At 42.9% G+C, this 15,537-nt stretch overlaps 1 protein-coding gene across 2 annotated transcripts in view; it reads right to left on the bottom strand.

The window, feature by feature from the left end:
* Positions 1-13,931: 13,931 nt before the first annotated feature.
* UBE4B (ubiquitination factor E4B) overlaps positions 13,932-15,537 on the bottom strand; it is a 111,194-nt gene continuing 109,588 nt past the window's right edge. For both annotated transcript variants that reach the window (XM_019930907.3, XM_019930905.3), the window contains one exon: positions 13,932-15,376. In XM_019930907.3, coding sequence (XP_019786466.1) covers positions 15,315-15,376 — 62 coding nt within the window. In that variant the 3' untranslated portion in view covers positions 13,932-15,314. The remainder of the gene's footprint in view (positions 15,377-15,537) is intronic.

Genomic DNA, 15,537 nt, shown 5'->3' on the forward strand with positions numbered 1-15,537 from the left:
CAAGAATGTGTGCACTTCAACGAGAAGAAAAGATTTGTAAAAGGAGAAAAGATGATACATTTAGTTTATAGCTAAAGAGTTTACTTGGCAGAAATTTCAGCCTCTTAGTCCACAGTTGGCAATCAGAGAAGCAGAAGCTACTTATCTTTTGAAAAGGTTTGTTTCCTTTTTTCTCCTTCAACTGGGACTCTGTCTTCAATTTTCTCAATGAAAATGAGTAAGGGCTATAAGAACTGGATTTTTTATTCCCCTCTCTTGCTACCTTCCTGACTGTTGGAGTTCCCAGGCAAATCAGCTAATGGGAAAGTTAGGATTGGGGGTTTGAATTTAATCTTAATCTGCAAATGAGCCTACATTTTTCTCTGTAGGAACAAGACCTTCATCTCTTAACACTCATTAAACTTCTAGTTTATACTCTGAGCCTCTTATAGTCATCAGTGTGTGTCCCCAAATCCACCAACTTGATTCATCTTACCTCCTTTCCCCCTTTTTTTGGCCATTTAAATGAATATGTACAAACTTTTGAGATAAGTGGTCAGAATAGCAGGGTGGTCTGCAATGCTCTAAATTAAATGTTGTTCTCGACCCAAATTTATGGGCACAAAGCAGTAAGCGTGCAGAGAACTGAGGATGAGGTCCCCTTGGCTGCCAGAGTATTTCTCAATCATCCTAAAGAAGTCAACTGGAAAAGAAAAATGTTTTTGCATTACTAACAGACTCAGTACGTTGTGGTTTGAAAGGACGATAAAGCACAGCCTTTAAGGCGTCTCTAAGGAAGAAGGTAAGCATTTAGATCTACGATATTTATATAAACAGCTGACTCTGTACTTAGAGCTCAGAATTAACCCTATTTATTCATAATGTGCTTTTCTTTATAAGAGCTCAAAGTCTTTTTTTTTTTAAAGCCATTACATCAGCCATTTCTTTCCATCCATGTAATGTTGAAAGGTAACACGCTCATTTCACAAGGACACTGAAAGCTACAGAAATAATCGCCAAAGGCTATCAACCCACCAGTGAAGTGAGCAGAGAGGCCTGCAGACAAGACAAGCTCTGACAACAGCACATTCTGTCTGTCTGTCTGTCTCTGTCTCTTTCACACACACACACACACGCACACACACACCTTGCACTGAAAGAACTTCAAGGTGTCACGGGGTTGGAGATACCATGTTTTCATTTTTGTTTTTTAATCACAATCCAGCCTGCCTGTCCGCTTTCTACCTTTCAATTAGTGGCAATTTATCCAACGTGCTTAGATTTCAACAAAACAGCATAAATAATTTAAACCACCATAAAAAGTGATACACGACACAAGAGGACAGAAGATTTAAAGGAGACGGTCTTCTGGAAAAGAGCATCACCAACGTTCCTTTTTTCAGCCCAGGATCCCCAGGGTTTCAAAACAACTGAAGCAAAGCTCTTGCCCATGTTTCTTTATTTTTTGATACAAAATACTCCAAAGAGTACCTTACAGGGAGAAATAGGCGAGTCTCAGTGTTTTCAATTAGCACCTGTGTAGTTGCAGGCAAGTAATATAACCCCTCTGAATCTCTGTTCCTTCATCTGTAGGACGAGATGGATAATCCAGTCAGCCCTCTGTATATGCAGATGTGGAACCCGTGGACAAGGACGGCTGGCTGCACTGCACCGTTTTATATAAGGGACTTGAGCATCTGTGGATTTTGGTATCTGTGGGAGTTCTGGAGCCAGTCCCCTGCAGATACCGAGGGACAACTGTAGTGTCTACCGCAAGGGTTCTTGGGTGAATTAGATGAGGCTGTAATCTACACCACTGAACCCAGCCATGGAGGGCCCTGAAGAGAGATTGAGGAAGAGACTGAGAAACTATACAAAACCTGAGAAATCTGTGAGGAGACACAAGGTAGTTATGCTCTGGGATAGGAGGTGATGGCAGCCTGACCCCCTTCTCCTGTTCCCTTCCCCTCCTCCATGCCCAAGGGACCGGGTGATTATAACCACAGTAAGAGCGGTGCTCGGGAAGAGGTACAAGAAGTTTTCTTTTTTTTTTTTGGCCGTACCATGCGGCTTGCAGGATCTTGGTCCCCTGACCAGGGATTGAACCCTCACCCTGGCAGTGAAAGCACTGAGTCCTAACCACTGGACAACCAGGGAATTCCAACAAGAAGTTTTCTTGAAGGGCAGTGTGACCTGTTGGGATGACAAATGGGGACTCATGAGACCTATAATGTAATGCCACCAACTTTACCCTCTGAGATGCACCCCCCAACATACACACACACACACACACACACACACACACACATACACATACACTCACTCACCAGGAGGGCACAGACCAGGGCCTGAGCTTTAGCCCTGCTCAGTACACATTACTATTACCATCCAGGTAACTTACAGTGTCCAAAGGAATATGAGCTCATGAGAAAATAACTATACATTTAAGAAGCAAAACAGCTATAACATAAATCAGAGACCATAAACTGAACAACTTACATCAGAGGAAGCAGAATTAATGGACTAAGACACAAAAAAAATTTCCAATAAGCATAATAAATATCTTCAAAGAGATAGGCTGTGGGTAATAAGTAATGAAATAAGCAGTTATTTTAAAAAACGAATTGGAGAAACAAGGTCCAACAGGAAAATGCATACGGGGAAGGAATTAGCGAGTCAGAAGTTAAGACTGAGAAACTCCACTAGAAGACACCAAGAAGGGACTAACAGGGGAAACATTTAGAAAATATGTGTATATGTATATACACAGAGAGTGAGATAAAGAGAAATGGCATCATAAGTTATAATGCTAGATCACTGATTTATATGATATAGTGACTTTGAAAATTGGCATCTCAAATACAGAGAAAAAGTCAGTGAGGAAGTTACTAAAACCAGAAAAAGGTATTATAAGAAAGAAAAACTATAAACCAATATAAATATTGATTATATTAGATATAGATAGATGTAAAAACTCAACAAAATTTTAGCAAATTGAGTCAAACAATATATGAAGAAAATAATACATGACGTCCTAGTGGGATTTCTCCCAGGATGGCAAGGTTTAACATTCAAAAATTAATCAGTGTAATTCATCACATTAACAGCCTAAAAAAACCCAAACTATATTAACGTCTCAATAGACGCAGAAAATGCATTTGACAAAAATCCAAGATCCCAAAATCCAACATCAAATGGACCCTGAAACATATTCAAGAATGTTCATAGCTACATTATTAATAGTAGTTCCAAACTGGAGCTACAAGTCTCCGTCAACAGTAAAATGGATAAAAAATATTTTGGTATATTTAAACAATGAAATATATATAGCAATGAAAATGAATGAATCATAGATAATGCAGCAATACTGACTACACTCATTCTTAGGACGTAATATTGATCAAGAAAAGTCAGATTTAAATATATTAAATTAAATATATTAATATAGGGACTTCCCTGGTGGCGCAGTGGTTAAGAATCCACCTGCCAATGCAGGGGACACGGGTTTGATCCCTGGTCCGGGAAGATCCCACATGCCGTGGAGCAACTAAGCCCGTGCGCCACAACTACTGAGCCCGCATGCCACAACTACTGAAGCCCATGAACCTAGAACCCGTACTCTGCAACAAGAGAAGCCACAGCAATGAGAAGCCTGTGCACCAAAACAAAGAGTAGCCCCCGCTCACTGCAACTAGAGAAAGCCCGTGCACAGCAACGAAGACCCAACACAGTCAAAAATAAATTAAATTAATTAATTTTTTTTTTCGGTACGCGGGCCTCTCACTGTTGTGGCCTCTCCCGTTGCGGAGCACAGGCTCCGGACGCGCAGGCTAAGCGGCCATGGCTCACGGGCCCAGCCGCTCTGCGGCATGTGGGATCTTCCCGGACGGGGGCACGAACCCACGTCCCCTGCATCGGCAGGCGGACTCTCAACCACTGCACCACCAGGGAAGCCCCTAAATTAATTAATTTAAAAAAATAAAATAAAATGAACAAAATGAAGCAACTGAGTTTCCCTGCCTCAATTTACTCTTGTTTCAGTCTTCCGCTTGTAAGTAAATGGCAACTGCATCTCTCAAGCTGTTCAAGCTGAAAATTTAGGGCCAAATTTAATCCCCTTTTTTCTCTCATTCTCACATCCAGGCAATCGACAAATCTTTTGACTGTACCTTCAAAATATTTTCAGAATCTCCACACTTCACAGCTCTGCTGCTACTGCCTGGTCTAAGCTTCCCATCATTCGTTCCTGAATTGCTGCAATAGCCTTCCACTGGGTGCCCTCATTTCTTTGTTTTTACACTTGCCATCCCCTTTTCAATCTGTTTTCCACAGTAGCCAGAGTTGATAACATGAATGAGTGTTGGGTGGTGTCACTCTTCTGCTCACACCTTTCAATACAAATCGCTCTCACTCAAAGTGAAAGCATAGTCCTTGCAATGGCCTATCATGTGTAGCCACCATCTCTCCAGCCCTCTCAGTTTCTCTAACCTCATCTCCTACTACTCACAGCCTTGCTTACTTCCCTCCAGTACCCTTGCCTCCTCGCTGTTCCTTAAACGTACCAAGAGAACTCCAGCCGTAGCTTCTGCATTTGTATGTTTCCATAGTCTGGACCACTCTTCCCACAGATCTCTGCAGGCCCCTCTGCATTACTTTCAAGATTTTTTTCTTTTTGGCTGCGTGGCTCATGGAATCCTAGCTCCCTGACCAGGGATCGGACTTGGTCCCCCTGCAGAGGAAGCACCGAGTCCTAACCATTGGACTGCCAGGTAATTCCCTGCTTTCAAGATTTTTAAATGATACTTTTTCAGAGACACCTTCCCTAACCACCTCCCAAAAGGGTCTCTCATATACTGCTGGTGAGAAGGTAAATGGTACATCCCCATATATAGCAAAATTGGAATTTTATATACTCTTTGATCATCTAATTCCATTGCTAGGAATATATCTTTTCTTTTTTAATTTATTTATTTTTGGCTGCGTTGGGTCTTCGTTGCTGCGCGCAGGCTTTCTCCAGTTGCGGCGAGCAGGGGCCACTCTTCGCTGCGGTACGCGGGCTTCTCTCGTTGTGGAGCATGGGCTCCAGGCACGCGGGCTTCAGTAGCTGCAGCACACGGGCTCAGTAGGTGTGGCTTGTGGGCTCTAGAGCGCAGGCTCAGCTGTTGTGGCCCATGGGCTTAGTTGCTCCGCGGCATGTGGGATCCTCCAGGACCGGGGCTCGAACCCGTGTCCCCTGCACTGGCAGGCGGATTCTTAACCACTGCGCCACCAGGGAAGCCCAGGAATATATCTTAACATATGTTTGCATGCATACAACGATGTATTTACAAGGTAGTTCACTGCTGCACTGCTTGAGGTAACCCAGATTGCAATCAGCCTAAGTGCTATCAATAGATGACTTAGTGATAATAGAATATTTGTGCTGCTGGAAGAAAAAAAGAAGGATTCCAAGGTATATTTTACATGGAAAAAAGCAAGAAGCAGGCAGTGTAGTACTACCATTTCTGTTGGAAAAGAAAACTGGTAACAGCAGTGGGAGGGATATTGGGAGGCTGGAGGACTGGGGCGGAAATGAGGAGGCAGGTACTTCTTGTATTTTGAACTGTTTGTACATATTTCTTTTTCTTTTTCTTTTTTCTGGCTGCTCCACCTGGCTTGCAGGATCTTAGTTTCCAAACCAGGGATTGAACCCTCGCCCTTAGCAGCGAAAGCGTGGAGTCCTAACCACTGGACCACCAGGGAATTCCCTGTACATATTTCTTATTCAGAAGATTAAATTAGGGACTTCCCTGGCGGTCCAGTGTTTAAGACTTTGCCTTCCAATGCAGGGGGTGCGGGTTCGATCCCTGGTTGGGGAGCTGAGATCCCATATGCCTCTCGGCCAGAAAACCAAAACATAAAACAGAAGCAATATTGTAACAAATTCAATAAAGACTTTAAAAATGGTTCACATAAAAAAAAAAGACTTAAAAGAAAGATTAAATTAAAAAAATGTAAAGTCCTGAAATCACATTCATGGTTTTGAAACTTGAAAAAGCTGGTCATTGCTCAACACTGTGAATACACTAAACACCACTGAATTTTTTAAAATTTTAATTAATTAATTAATTAATTTGGCTGCGTTGGGTCTTCGTTGCTGTGCACGGGCTTTCTCTAGTTGTGGCGAGCGGGGGCTACTCTTCGTTGCAATACGCGGCTTCTCACTTGCGGTGGCTTCTCTTGTTGTGGAGCACGGGCTCTAGGCGCACGGGCTTAAGTAGCTGTGGCACGTGGGCTCAGTAGTTGTGGCTCGTGGGCTCTAGAGCGCAGACTCAGTAGTTGTGGCACGTGGGCTTAGTTGCTCCGTGGCATGTGGGATCTTCCCGGAGCAGGGCTCAAACCCGTGTCCCCTGCATTGGCAGGCGGATTCTTCACTGCACCACCAGGGAAGTCCAACACCACTGAATTTTAAACATTAAGATGGTTAATTATATTGTATACTAACGCATGTATGTGGAATCTAGAAAAATCGTACAGATGAACCATTTTGCAAGGCAGAAATAGAGACACAGGTGTAGAGAGCAAGCGTATGGACAGCAAGGGGGGAAAGCGGGGGGTGGGGGTGATGAATTGGGAGACTGGGATTGACATATACACACTAATATGTATAAAATAGATAATTAATAAGAACCTGCTGTATAGCACAGGGAACTCCACTGTACAGTAGAAACTAACACAACATTGTAAAACAACTGTAACCCAATGAAAAAAAAAGATGGTTAATTGTATGTTATGTGAATTTTACCTCTAAAAATCCATAAACAAAAATATAGGTAGAGGGCTTCCCTGGTGGCGCAGTGGTTGAGAGTCCGCCTGCCGATGCAGGGGACACGGGTTCATGCCCCGGTCCGTGAAGATCCCACATGCCGCAGAGTGGCTGGGCCCGTGAGCCATGGCCGCTGAGCCTGCACGTCCGGAGCCTGTTCTCTGCAACAGGAGAGGCCACAACACTGAGAGGCCCGTGTACAACAACAACAACAACAACAACAAAATATATATATATATATATATATAGGTAGATATAACAGAACTTCCACTCAAAAAAACAAGATTACAACAAATCTATCAGAGTGATAACAGATTGGCGGAAGATATTCCCAACCTCTAAAACTGACTAGGGAGTAAATTCTAGAAAATACAAAAGAATGCCTACAAAACAGCAAGAAAAGGGGCAGGAAAACACAGAATTGTCATTTTACAGAAGGGGGAAAACTGTGTGGATGATTGCATTTTCTAAGATGGCTCAATGAGATCTCCCATGCACATGCTGTTTTGTTTTGGTTTTTTCTTAATAGTTATTTATTTATTTAGCTGCGCCGTATCTTCGTTGCGGCGTGCAGGCTCTTTTAGTTGTGGCATGTGGGATCTAGTTCCCTTACAAGGTATCAAACCCAGGCCCCCTGCACTGGGAGCATGGAGTCTTAACCACTGGACCACCAGGGAAGTCCCCCACATGTTGTTTTTAAAATGTGACACTGGAATTCCCCACATTGAGAGGTGGGGTCTGTGTTCCTTCCCCTTGAACCTGGGCAGGACTGCGACTGTATATGACTTTCGAGGCTGCTAGGTCATAAAAAACCAACTTCTGCTGGGTCCTCTTGGGGTGCTAGCTCTTAGAACCTGGTATGTGAAGCCAAAAGCCCCAGGGAGGCCATGTGTAGGTGCTCCAGCCAACAGTCCCAGTTGGGTCCCAGCCAACAGTCCCAGTTGGGTCCCAGCCAACAGCCAGATGTGAATGAGGAAGCCTTTACAATGACTCCAGCCTCAGCCACTATGATTGTAATGGCCTAAGAGACCCTGAGTGAGAGCTGCCTTGTTGAGCTCAGGCCAGCCCAGAACCATGATAGATGATCATTAAATAATAACTAATGTTTTAAGCCATTAAATCTGTTTAGCAGCAAGATTTAGGTCTTGGAAGTGGGTGCGATTGTAACCAAGCCTAAATTACAGGGCATTGGCTTTGGGACTGAATGGCAGGCAGAAGACATTGAGGAGACTTTAGTGAGGCCTACAGGGCATCTAAGAGGCTTTAAAGCAAAGTGAGTAAATGTTATTGGAAGCTGGAGGAAAGGGAACGCTTTCTATGGAGTGGTGGAAATTTTGGCAACTCTGTCATCTGTGGTAATGTGAAGAGAAGAAATATACCTAGTGAACTCAATGACCAAGGTAAGGAAATTTCAAGGCAGGAATAATGAATGTGTCACTTGACTTCTCATTGTCTATGGAAGAACGGCTTCTGGGCAGAAATCAAACAGAAATCACTGTCAGGTAAACGTCTAAAGATGAGGTCAAGAACATGACTGTAAAATCCTTTCTTGAGATCTCAGAAAGATTTAAGGGTTTCACAAGAAATTCAAAATAGAGAAGAGTCTCTCATGAAGACATTTGTGGTTGTGGCTTTTGTCTGGAAGAGTAAACCCAAGAAGATTCATAGAAAACCCACACAATTTTAAGAGAACTGTTCTGAGGAAAGTACCTCCAGCTTAAATGAAAAGGGACAGAAAAAGTACAGCATGAAAAGAGACTCTGGAACCGAATCTCTTCACAAGCAGGAAAGAAATGAGGAAGGGTACTTAGTTGCAATTCAGTTTTCCTGTGGAAAAGAAAGAAAAGATTCAGAGGCAGAAACCAAGAGTCCAGAAGATGGAAGTGAGAGCCTTTGTGAACAATTCACAGGCTGTAGGATTGATCCCCGAACAAGGAACTGGCAACACACGCCTAACTGGATTTCCGAATTACTATGGACCAGTGACTCATGCGTGTTCCCAGTTGCCAACTTTTTGAACAGGAGCGTCTATAATGGTTTTTCCATGCCTGGCCCATCATTATATGCTCTCCATGTGTGGAGATAACTTTTATCTTTAGTTCACATATCTTTGGGTCCAGAGGAATAGCACTTGATGGTACCCAAAGAATCAGATCTGAGGAGGCTCATCTATACCTAGGCTGGCTTTGAAGGACGAGACAATGGACTTCAAGATGATGTCATAATGGGATGAAATTTGGGAGTCTTAGAGGAAGGGATGTACTAGGAAGAGTGTAAATTGTTACTAGAGAGGGAATATGGCAGATCTTATTTTGCAGGATGGCCAGAACAACATCTCCCATCCCAGATGCTCTTCTTACAGTGTGATGTTAATGTCTTCCCATCATGAGGTTGGGCTGTTTGTTCTTTCCCCTTAAATCCAGGTGGGCTCGTGACTAAGGCAGAAGGGCCCCTATGTTACTTCCGAACCTGAGTTGTAAAAGGTAACACAGCTTCTGTCTGGTCTTTGCGGGTGCTTGCTCTTGGGACCTCCAGAATTGTGGGAGATAAAATCACTGTTATTGCATCAAGCCACTAAATTTGGGGGTATTTTGTTATGCAGCGATAGATAACTGACGCAACTGGAATGACAAACAAATATATGAAGAGATCATTCATTCAACAAACATACTGAGCATTTACTCTTTGCTAGGCACTCTCCTAGGTGCTGGGGATACATAACAGACTAAAATCTCTGCCCTCATGGGGCACACATTCTAGTGGGGAGAAACAGAGTGTAATCAAGAAAATAGTAGATATAGACTGTTAGATAATGATGCTATCTCTTAGAATGCTAAGGAGAAAATGCAAAGAAAGGGACTAGCAAAGCATAGCAAAAGTGGGTGAATGAATTACAGTTTTAAAAGAGTGAACAGGGACTTCCCTGGTGGCGCAGTGGTTAAGAATCTGCCTGCCAATGCAGGGGACACAAACTCAAGCCCTGGTCCGGGAAGATCACACATGCTGTGGAGCAATTAAGCCCGTGTGCTACAACTACTGAGCCTGCGCACTGGAGCCCGCGAGCCACAACTAATGAGATGATCTCATTAGTTGTGGCTGCTGAGGCCCGTGCGCCTGGAGCCCGTGCTCTGCAACGAGATGCCACTGCAATGAGAAGCCTGCGCACCGCAATGAAGAGTAGCCCCCACTCGCCACAACTAGAGAAAGCCCGCGCGCAGCAACAAAAACCCAACGCAGCCAAAAATAAATAAATTCATAAAAAATAAATAAATAAAAAGAGTGAACAAGGAAGGGCTCGAAAAGGTGAATTTTTTGTTTGTTTGCTTTTGGCCACACCGTGCGGCATGTGGGATCTTAGTTCCCCGACAAAGGATTGAACCTTTGTCCCCTGCAGGGGAAGCTTGGAGTCTTAATCACTAGACTGCCAGGGAAGTCCCTGATTTTTGAGTAAAGACCTCAAGCAAATAAGGGAGTGAGTGATCTATGTATTTCTCTGTGGGAAGAAGATTCCTTGTAGAGGGAGCCACAAGTACCAGGGACCTAGGAGGGGTGAAGAGCGTGCCTACGGTTTTAGGAGGACCATGAGCCCAGGGTGGCTTAATGGTTGGAGTTAGGGGAGGTTACAGGTCAAAGAGAGGTCAAAGAGATATGAGGTCAAAGAGATAATGTGGTGGGTGGGTACTGCCTCTAGGTCAGTGTAAGGGCTTCTTTTATTCTGAGGGGATTAGGAAGCCACTGGAGGGTTTTGAGCAGAGAAGTGACATAACCTTAGTTAAGTTTTAACAAGACTGTTTCAGCTGCTGTTTTGAGAAAGGACGAGGGACGAACAGGGAGACCAGTCATGATGCTGTTGAAATAATCTAGAACACCGCTAATGATGACTCAGACCAATAACAGCAGTGGACCTGGTGAGAAGCAGTTGAATTCTGGGTCTATTTTATAGGCAGAGCTGAGAAATTTGCGGGCAGACTGAATAGGAAAAGGGTAAAACAGGAGTAAAGGATGACCCCAAAGTTTTGAACTGAGTGACAAAACTGGAAGGACAGAGTTGACATTTACTGTGATGGGGAGACTAAGAGGATCAGGTTTGGGGTGAAATATAAGGAACTTGATTTAGATATGTGAATTCCAAGGGTCTTTTAGACATTTGAGGTGTCCAGTGTCTGCAGTACAGGAGGGAGGTCTGGGCTGGAGATACAAATTTGGGGGTCAACAGTGAGTGTCTGATATTGAAAGCTGTGAGACTGAAGTTATTTAACCATTTAAAATGAGAGTTGAATGGAGAACATTATGGAGGTTCCTTAAAAAACTAAAACTAGAATGACCATATGATACAGCAATCCCACTACTGGGCATATACCCTGAGAAAACCGTAATTCAAAAAGACACATGCACCCCTATGTTCATTGCAGCACTATTTACAATAGCCAGGTCATGCAACCTAAATGCCCATTGACAGATGAATGGATAAAGAAGATGTGGTACATATAGACAATAGAATATTACTCAGCCATAAAAAGGAACGAAATTGGATCATTTGCAGAGACGTGGATGGACCTAGAGACGGTCATACAGAGTGAAGTAAGTCAGAAAGAGAAAAACAAGTATCGTATATCAACGCATATATGTGGAATCTAGAAAAATGGTACAGATGAACCAGTTTGCAAGGCAGAAACAGAGACACAGATATAGAGAACAAATGTATGGACACCAAGGGGGAAAAGCGGGGGGGAATGGTGATGGTGGTGGGATGAATTGGGATTGACATATATATACTAATATGTATGAAACAGATAATAAGAACCTGCTGTATAAAAAATTTTAAAAAATAAAATGAGGGTTGAGTCTATAGAGTTGACCCCAAGGCCAAAGTGCCTTCTGGAATGCTATGCTGCTTCTCCGTATCTCCTTTGCCATTATGAACTTGGACCATTCTGGAATATAGTTGGCCCTCTGTATATGCGGGTTCCACATCCAGATTAAACCAGCCACGGTTTGAAGACTCCAGAAAGTTCCAGAAAGGCAAAACTTGAATTCGTCGCCCGTTATCAACTATTTACATTGTATTTACAACTATTTACACTGCATTAGATATTATAAGTAATCTAGAGATGATTTAAAGTACATGGGAAGGTTATAAGCAAACACTACACCATTTTATATAAGGAACTTGAGCATCTGCAGATTTTGGTATCTCTTGGGGTCCTGGAACCAACCTCCTGCAGATACTGAGGGACCACTGAACGGCCACACAGCAGGAGTGGTGAAGGGATCAGAGCCTGAAGCCCAGATGGCCTAGATTCATATGCCACTTCCCTGTCCCCTTTACACAACTGTTGAGGAGATAACAAATTAATATATGAGAGTGGCTTGTACATAGAAAATGCTCATAAAATGCACATTTATCAACCAAGGGTGATTTCCTCAGCCCAATGCCAGCTGATCCAAACATCAAGCTCATACTATGGATGTTTCCTTCAATCAAAAAGTTACCTTGGGGGCTTCCCTGGTGGCGCAGTGGTTGAGAGGCCGCCTGCCGATGCAGGGGACACGGGTTCGTGCCCTGGTCTGAGAAGATCCCACGTGCCACGGGGCGGCTGGGCCCGTGAGCCATGGCCACTGAGCCTGCGCGTCCGGAGCCTGTGCTCCTCAACGGGAGAGGCCACACAGTGAGAGGCTCGCGTACCGCAAAAAAAAAAAAAAAAAAAGTTACCTACTCAGATAGGGCCTATTTATCTCCCCTTAGCACCTCAACACAACACTGTGAAATTCACTATTTTATGTACCAAACCCAAAGGTTACAAAATGTGAACAAAATAACGTGCTCGGCTATTTTTTTAAAAGATATTCTTATCAACTCCGTTTAAAAACCCACACAATAGTGAGTCACAAGACGACTAAGAAGCTATTTTAATCATCTTTCTCTTCAGGATCATTTCTCTTCTGCTCTTCTGATTCTCAGATCCTCCTTCCTGTTTGGCCATCTTCCTTGTAGCCAAGGCCTACTTTTAAAATATTTTGGAACTTACTTTAATATCCATAATTCACAGAATGAAGGCAGTCACAAGTTTCTATACAATAGCAAGCCTTAGACTCTAAAAATAGAAATAGCAAACATCTTCCCCCTAGAGACAGTACAAGTAGGAATGCCCTAGCCGGCAGAAGGTCCTTCAAACCTCCGAATTCTGAATTTTCAAAATGATGAGTACATCTGAAGGGGTAAAGCAGCATCTTATTACATTCATGGGGAAAGAGTGAGGCATGCAAATAACACGACAGAACCTGTGCCTGAACCTGATAAACCTCTGCAGAGTTTATCTTCTGGATAGAGAGGAGAGAAACAATACACATGCATGACATGGAGAAACAAAACTGGCAATAGAAGCCAATAAACATCATTAACTGTATAGGCATAAATGTATATAAACTTGGTAAAAAATAAATTAACAATTATCTGCACAGTGGGATTACAGGTGACTTTGGCTTTCTTTTACCTATATTGTCTAAAATTGTTGTTAACAGGAATACATTATATTTTTTGGAAAAAGGAAAAAGTTGATTTAGTCCAAATGTGCTCAAGAGTAGTGGCTGAGGGCATGGACTCTGGAGCCTGGACACCTGCTCTTCCACTAATTGGCCAGGTGACCTTGGGCAAGTGACCTAACCTCTCCACATCCCACACCCTGACCTGCTGGAAAAAAAACAAAGATGATTGTACCATCTTAGAGAACGAAATCGTAAATGTAAAGGCCTTGGCATAGGTTGGCACACAGTAAGTGCTGCAGAAACACTTGCTCTTATTACATGAGCTGGTAGGTTTCATCAACTGCAGTACCTAAGATAATGTTCATGAGATGCGTTGAACTTGAGCAAAAATTTTCAAGGTCAGGGAAAATATATTTGCAATAGGGTAACCACCTGAGACCTGAAGACACTGAACATGACAAAGCTCAACCCCCTTGAACAAGCAAACAGTGACACAAGAACCAACTGGAGCATCAAGACTGACACAATAGGCAAGTTTTATTTTAAAAACAGCAACTCCTAATTGGCTCCAGGAAAGATCATGTACCACATGCCAACACATCTGGCTCTTGGTCTTCACCCACCCCTTTGTTTTCCACAAAAAGAAGAGACTCAAAGAAGATTCCTTCTGAATGTGTATCACCATTTATTGTAGTTTGCGTCAGGAACTGAACAGAGGACATTGTCTGTGGAGCGGGAAAGAAAGGAAAAGAAAAAGAAAGTATGTTTTTGTAGACTTAATTTCTTCAAAACACTTTATGGTTTCAAATTCTTTTTTACCCCAAAGGAGATTCAAGAATCCGAGTATGGTTAAGTAGGGAGCAGTAATACAAAAAATCGTGTGTGTGTGTGTGTGTGTGTGTGTGTGTGTGTGTGTGTGTGTGTGTGTGTGTGTGTGTGTGTGTGTGTGTGTGTGTGTGTGTGTGTGTGTGTGTTTTTCTTTGTGTGTGTTTTTACAAGCAGATGTACTTCCACATTTCTTGCACCCCTTTTTTGCTTTGGTAAGGCCAAGCCCCACAGGACACATCATACAAACGACCCCTGCCTTGAACTCACAGACTCAAGGGTTGAGGAATTTATTTACCCTCGCAGGATAACTATAAAGGTTTCCAACTGTCACATAGCATTAAAAATAACCCAACCCCCCCCAAACCGTAAGACGCGAAATCCTGATACACTTAAATGCTTCCTTTGCTGCAGCTGTTCCTCAGATTCCTAATCGTGGACTCACTACAAGGACCAGAGCAACAGGATTCTCTTCATTTTGTTTAGAATAAAAAAAAATTTTAAGGGACATTTCAAAATAATAAAAAAAAAAAAACTGAAATTCAAATTCTGAAAATATCTTGCCTTTTTTATTAATCATGTCATCTAACACCAATTAAAAAAACAAATATGTGAATATGATATAAAAATACGATCCCAGGATTAACACTTTGTTGCAGGCACAGTTATCTCACAGAATAAATGTTTGGAGGGCCAGGGAAAAGAGTTTATTTTTGTTTTTGCTTCTCTTAAAAAAAATCCACAGCAGTGCAAGTAGGATCAGGATGGGGCCGGCGGGGGGAAGAGTCTTAGCAGCAAAATGTCCAAGGTTCTCTAATCACAATCAAAACCAACGGATACTGGATTTAGGAGAAAAAAAAAAAAAGGGATGAAGGGGATGCTGCCCAGACCCATTCGTCATCAATCACTAAAAGACTTCCGTAGCAAAAGCCCCAAATTGTGACATATGAAGGACGTGCTCTATTACACAAGCAATCATAAAACGTATCCCTCAAGCTTTTGACCACGTCTGTCACTTAAATATATGTACAGGAATTGGGCTCCTCTTCTTATTCATGTCCTTTCCGGTCTCCACTGTTTGGTCACTCTGGGTAGGCTCTTGGTGTATTTTGTCACTTCTGGCCTCCAACATGTGAACAGCATTTGCACCACCGATGCTGCTCCTGCCTGCCTCGCCGGCCTTGGCTGTTTCTCGCAGAGGGTGGGCAAGGGGGATGGTTTAATGATCATTGTTCTGTTTCTCTCTCATCCAGGCATGAATCTGTTCTTTCAGTTCTGGCACTGAGAAAAGAAAGGAAAGAATTAATACCCCAGATGGGAGGGCTCTTCCTGAGAGATGATGCTTGTAGTTCTGTATAAAAGGAAAGAAAAGGCAATTCATCCCCTCACTGAACTGAAGGCTGAAGAAGAAATAGGACATGAAAAGTAAGAACTGGAATTCT

Source organism: Tursiops truncatus, chromosome 1, assembly GCF_011762595.2.
Source record: "Tursiops truncatus isolate mTurTru1 chromosome 1, mTurTru1.mat.Y, whole genome shotgun sequence".
NCBI classification, from domain to species: domain Eukaryota; kingdom Metazoa; phylum Chordata; class Mammalia; order Artiodactyla; family Delphinidae; genus Tursiops; species Tursiops truncatus.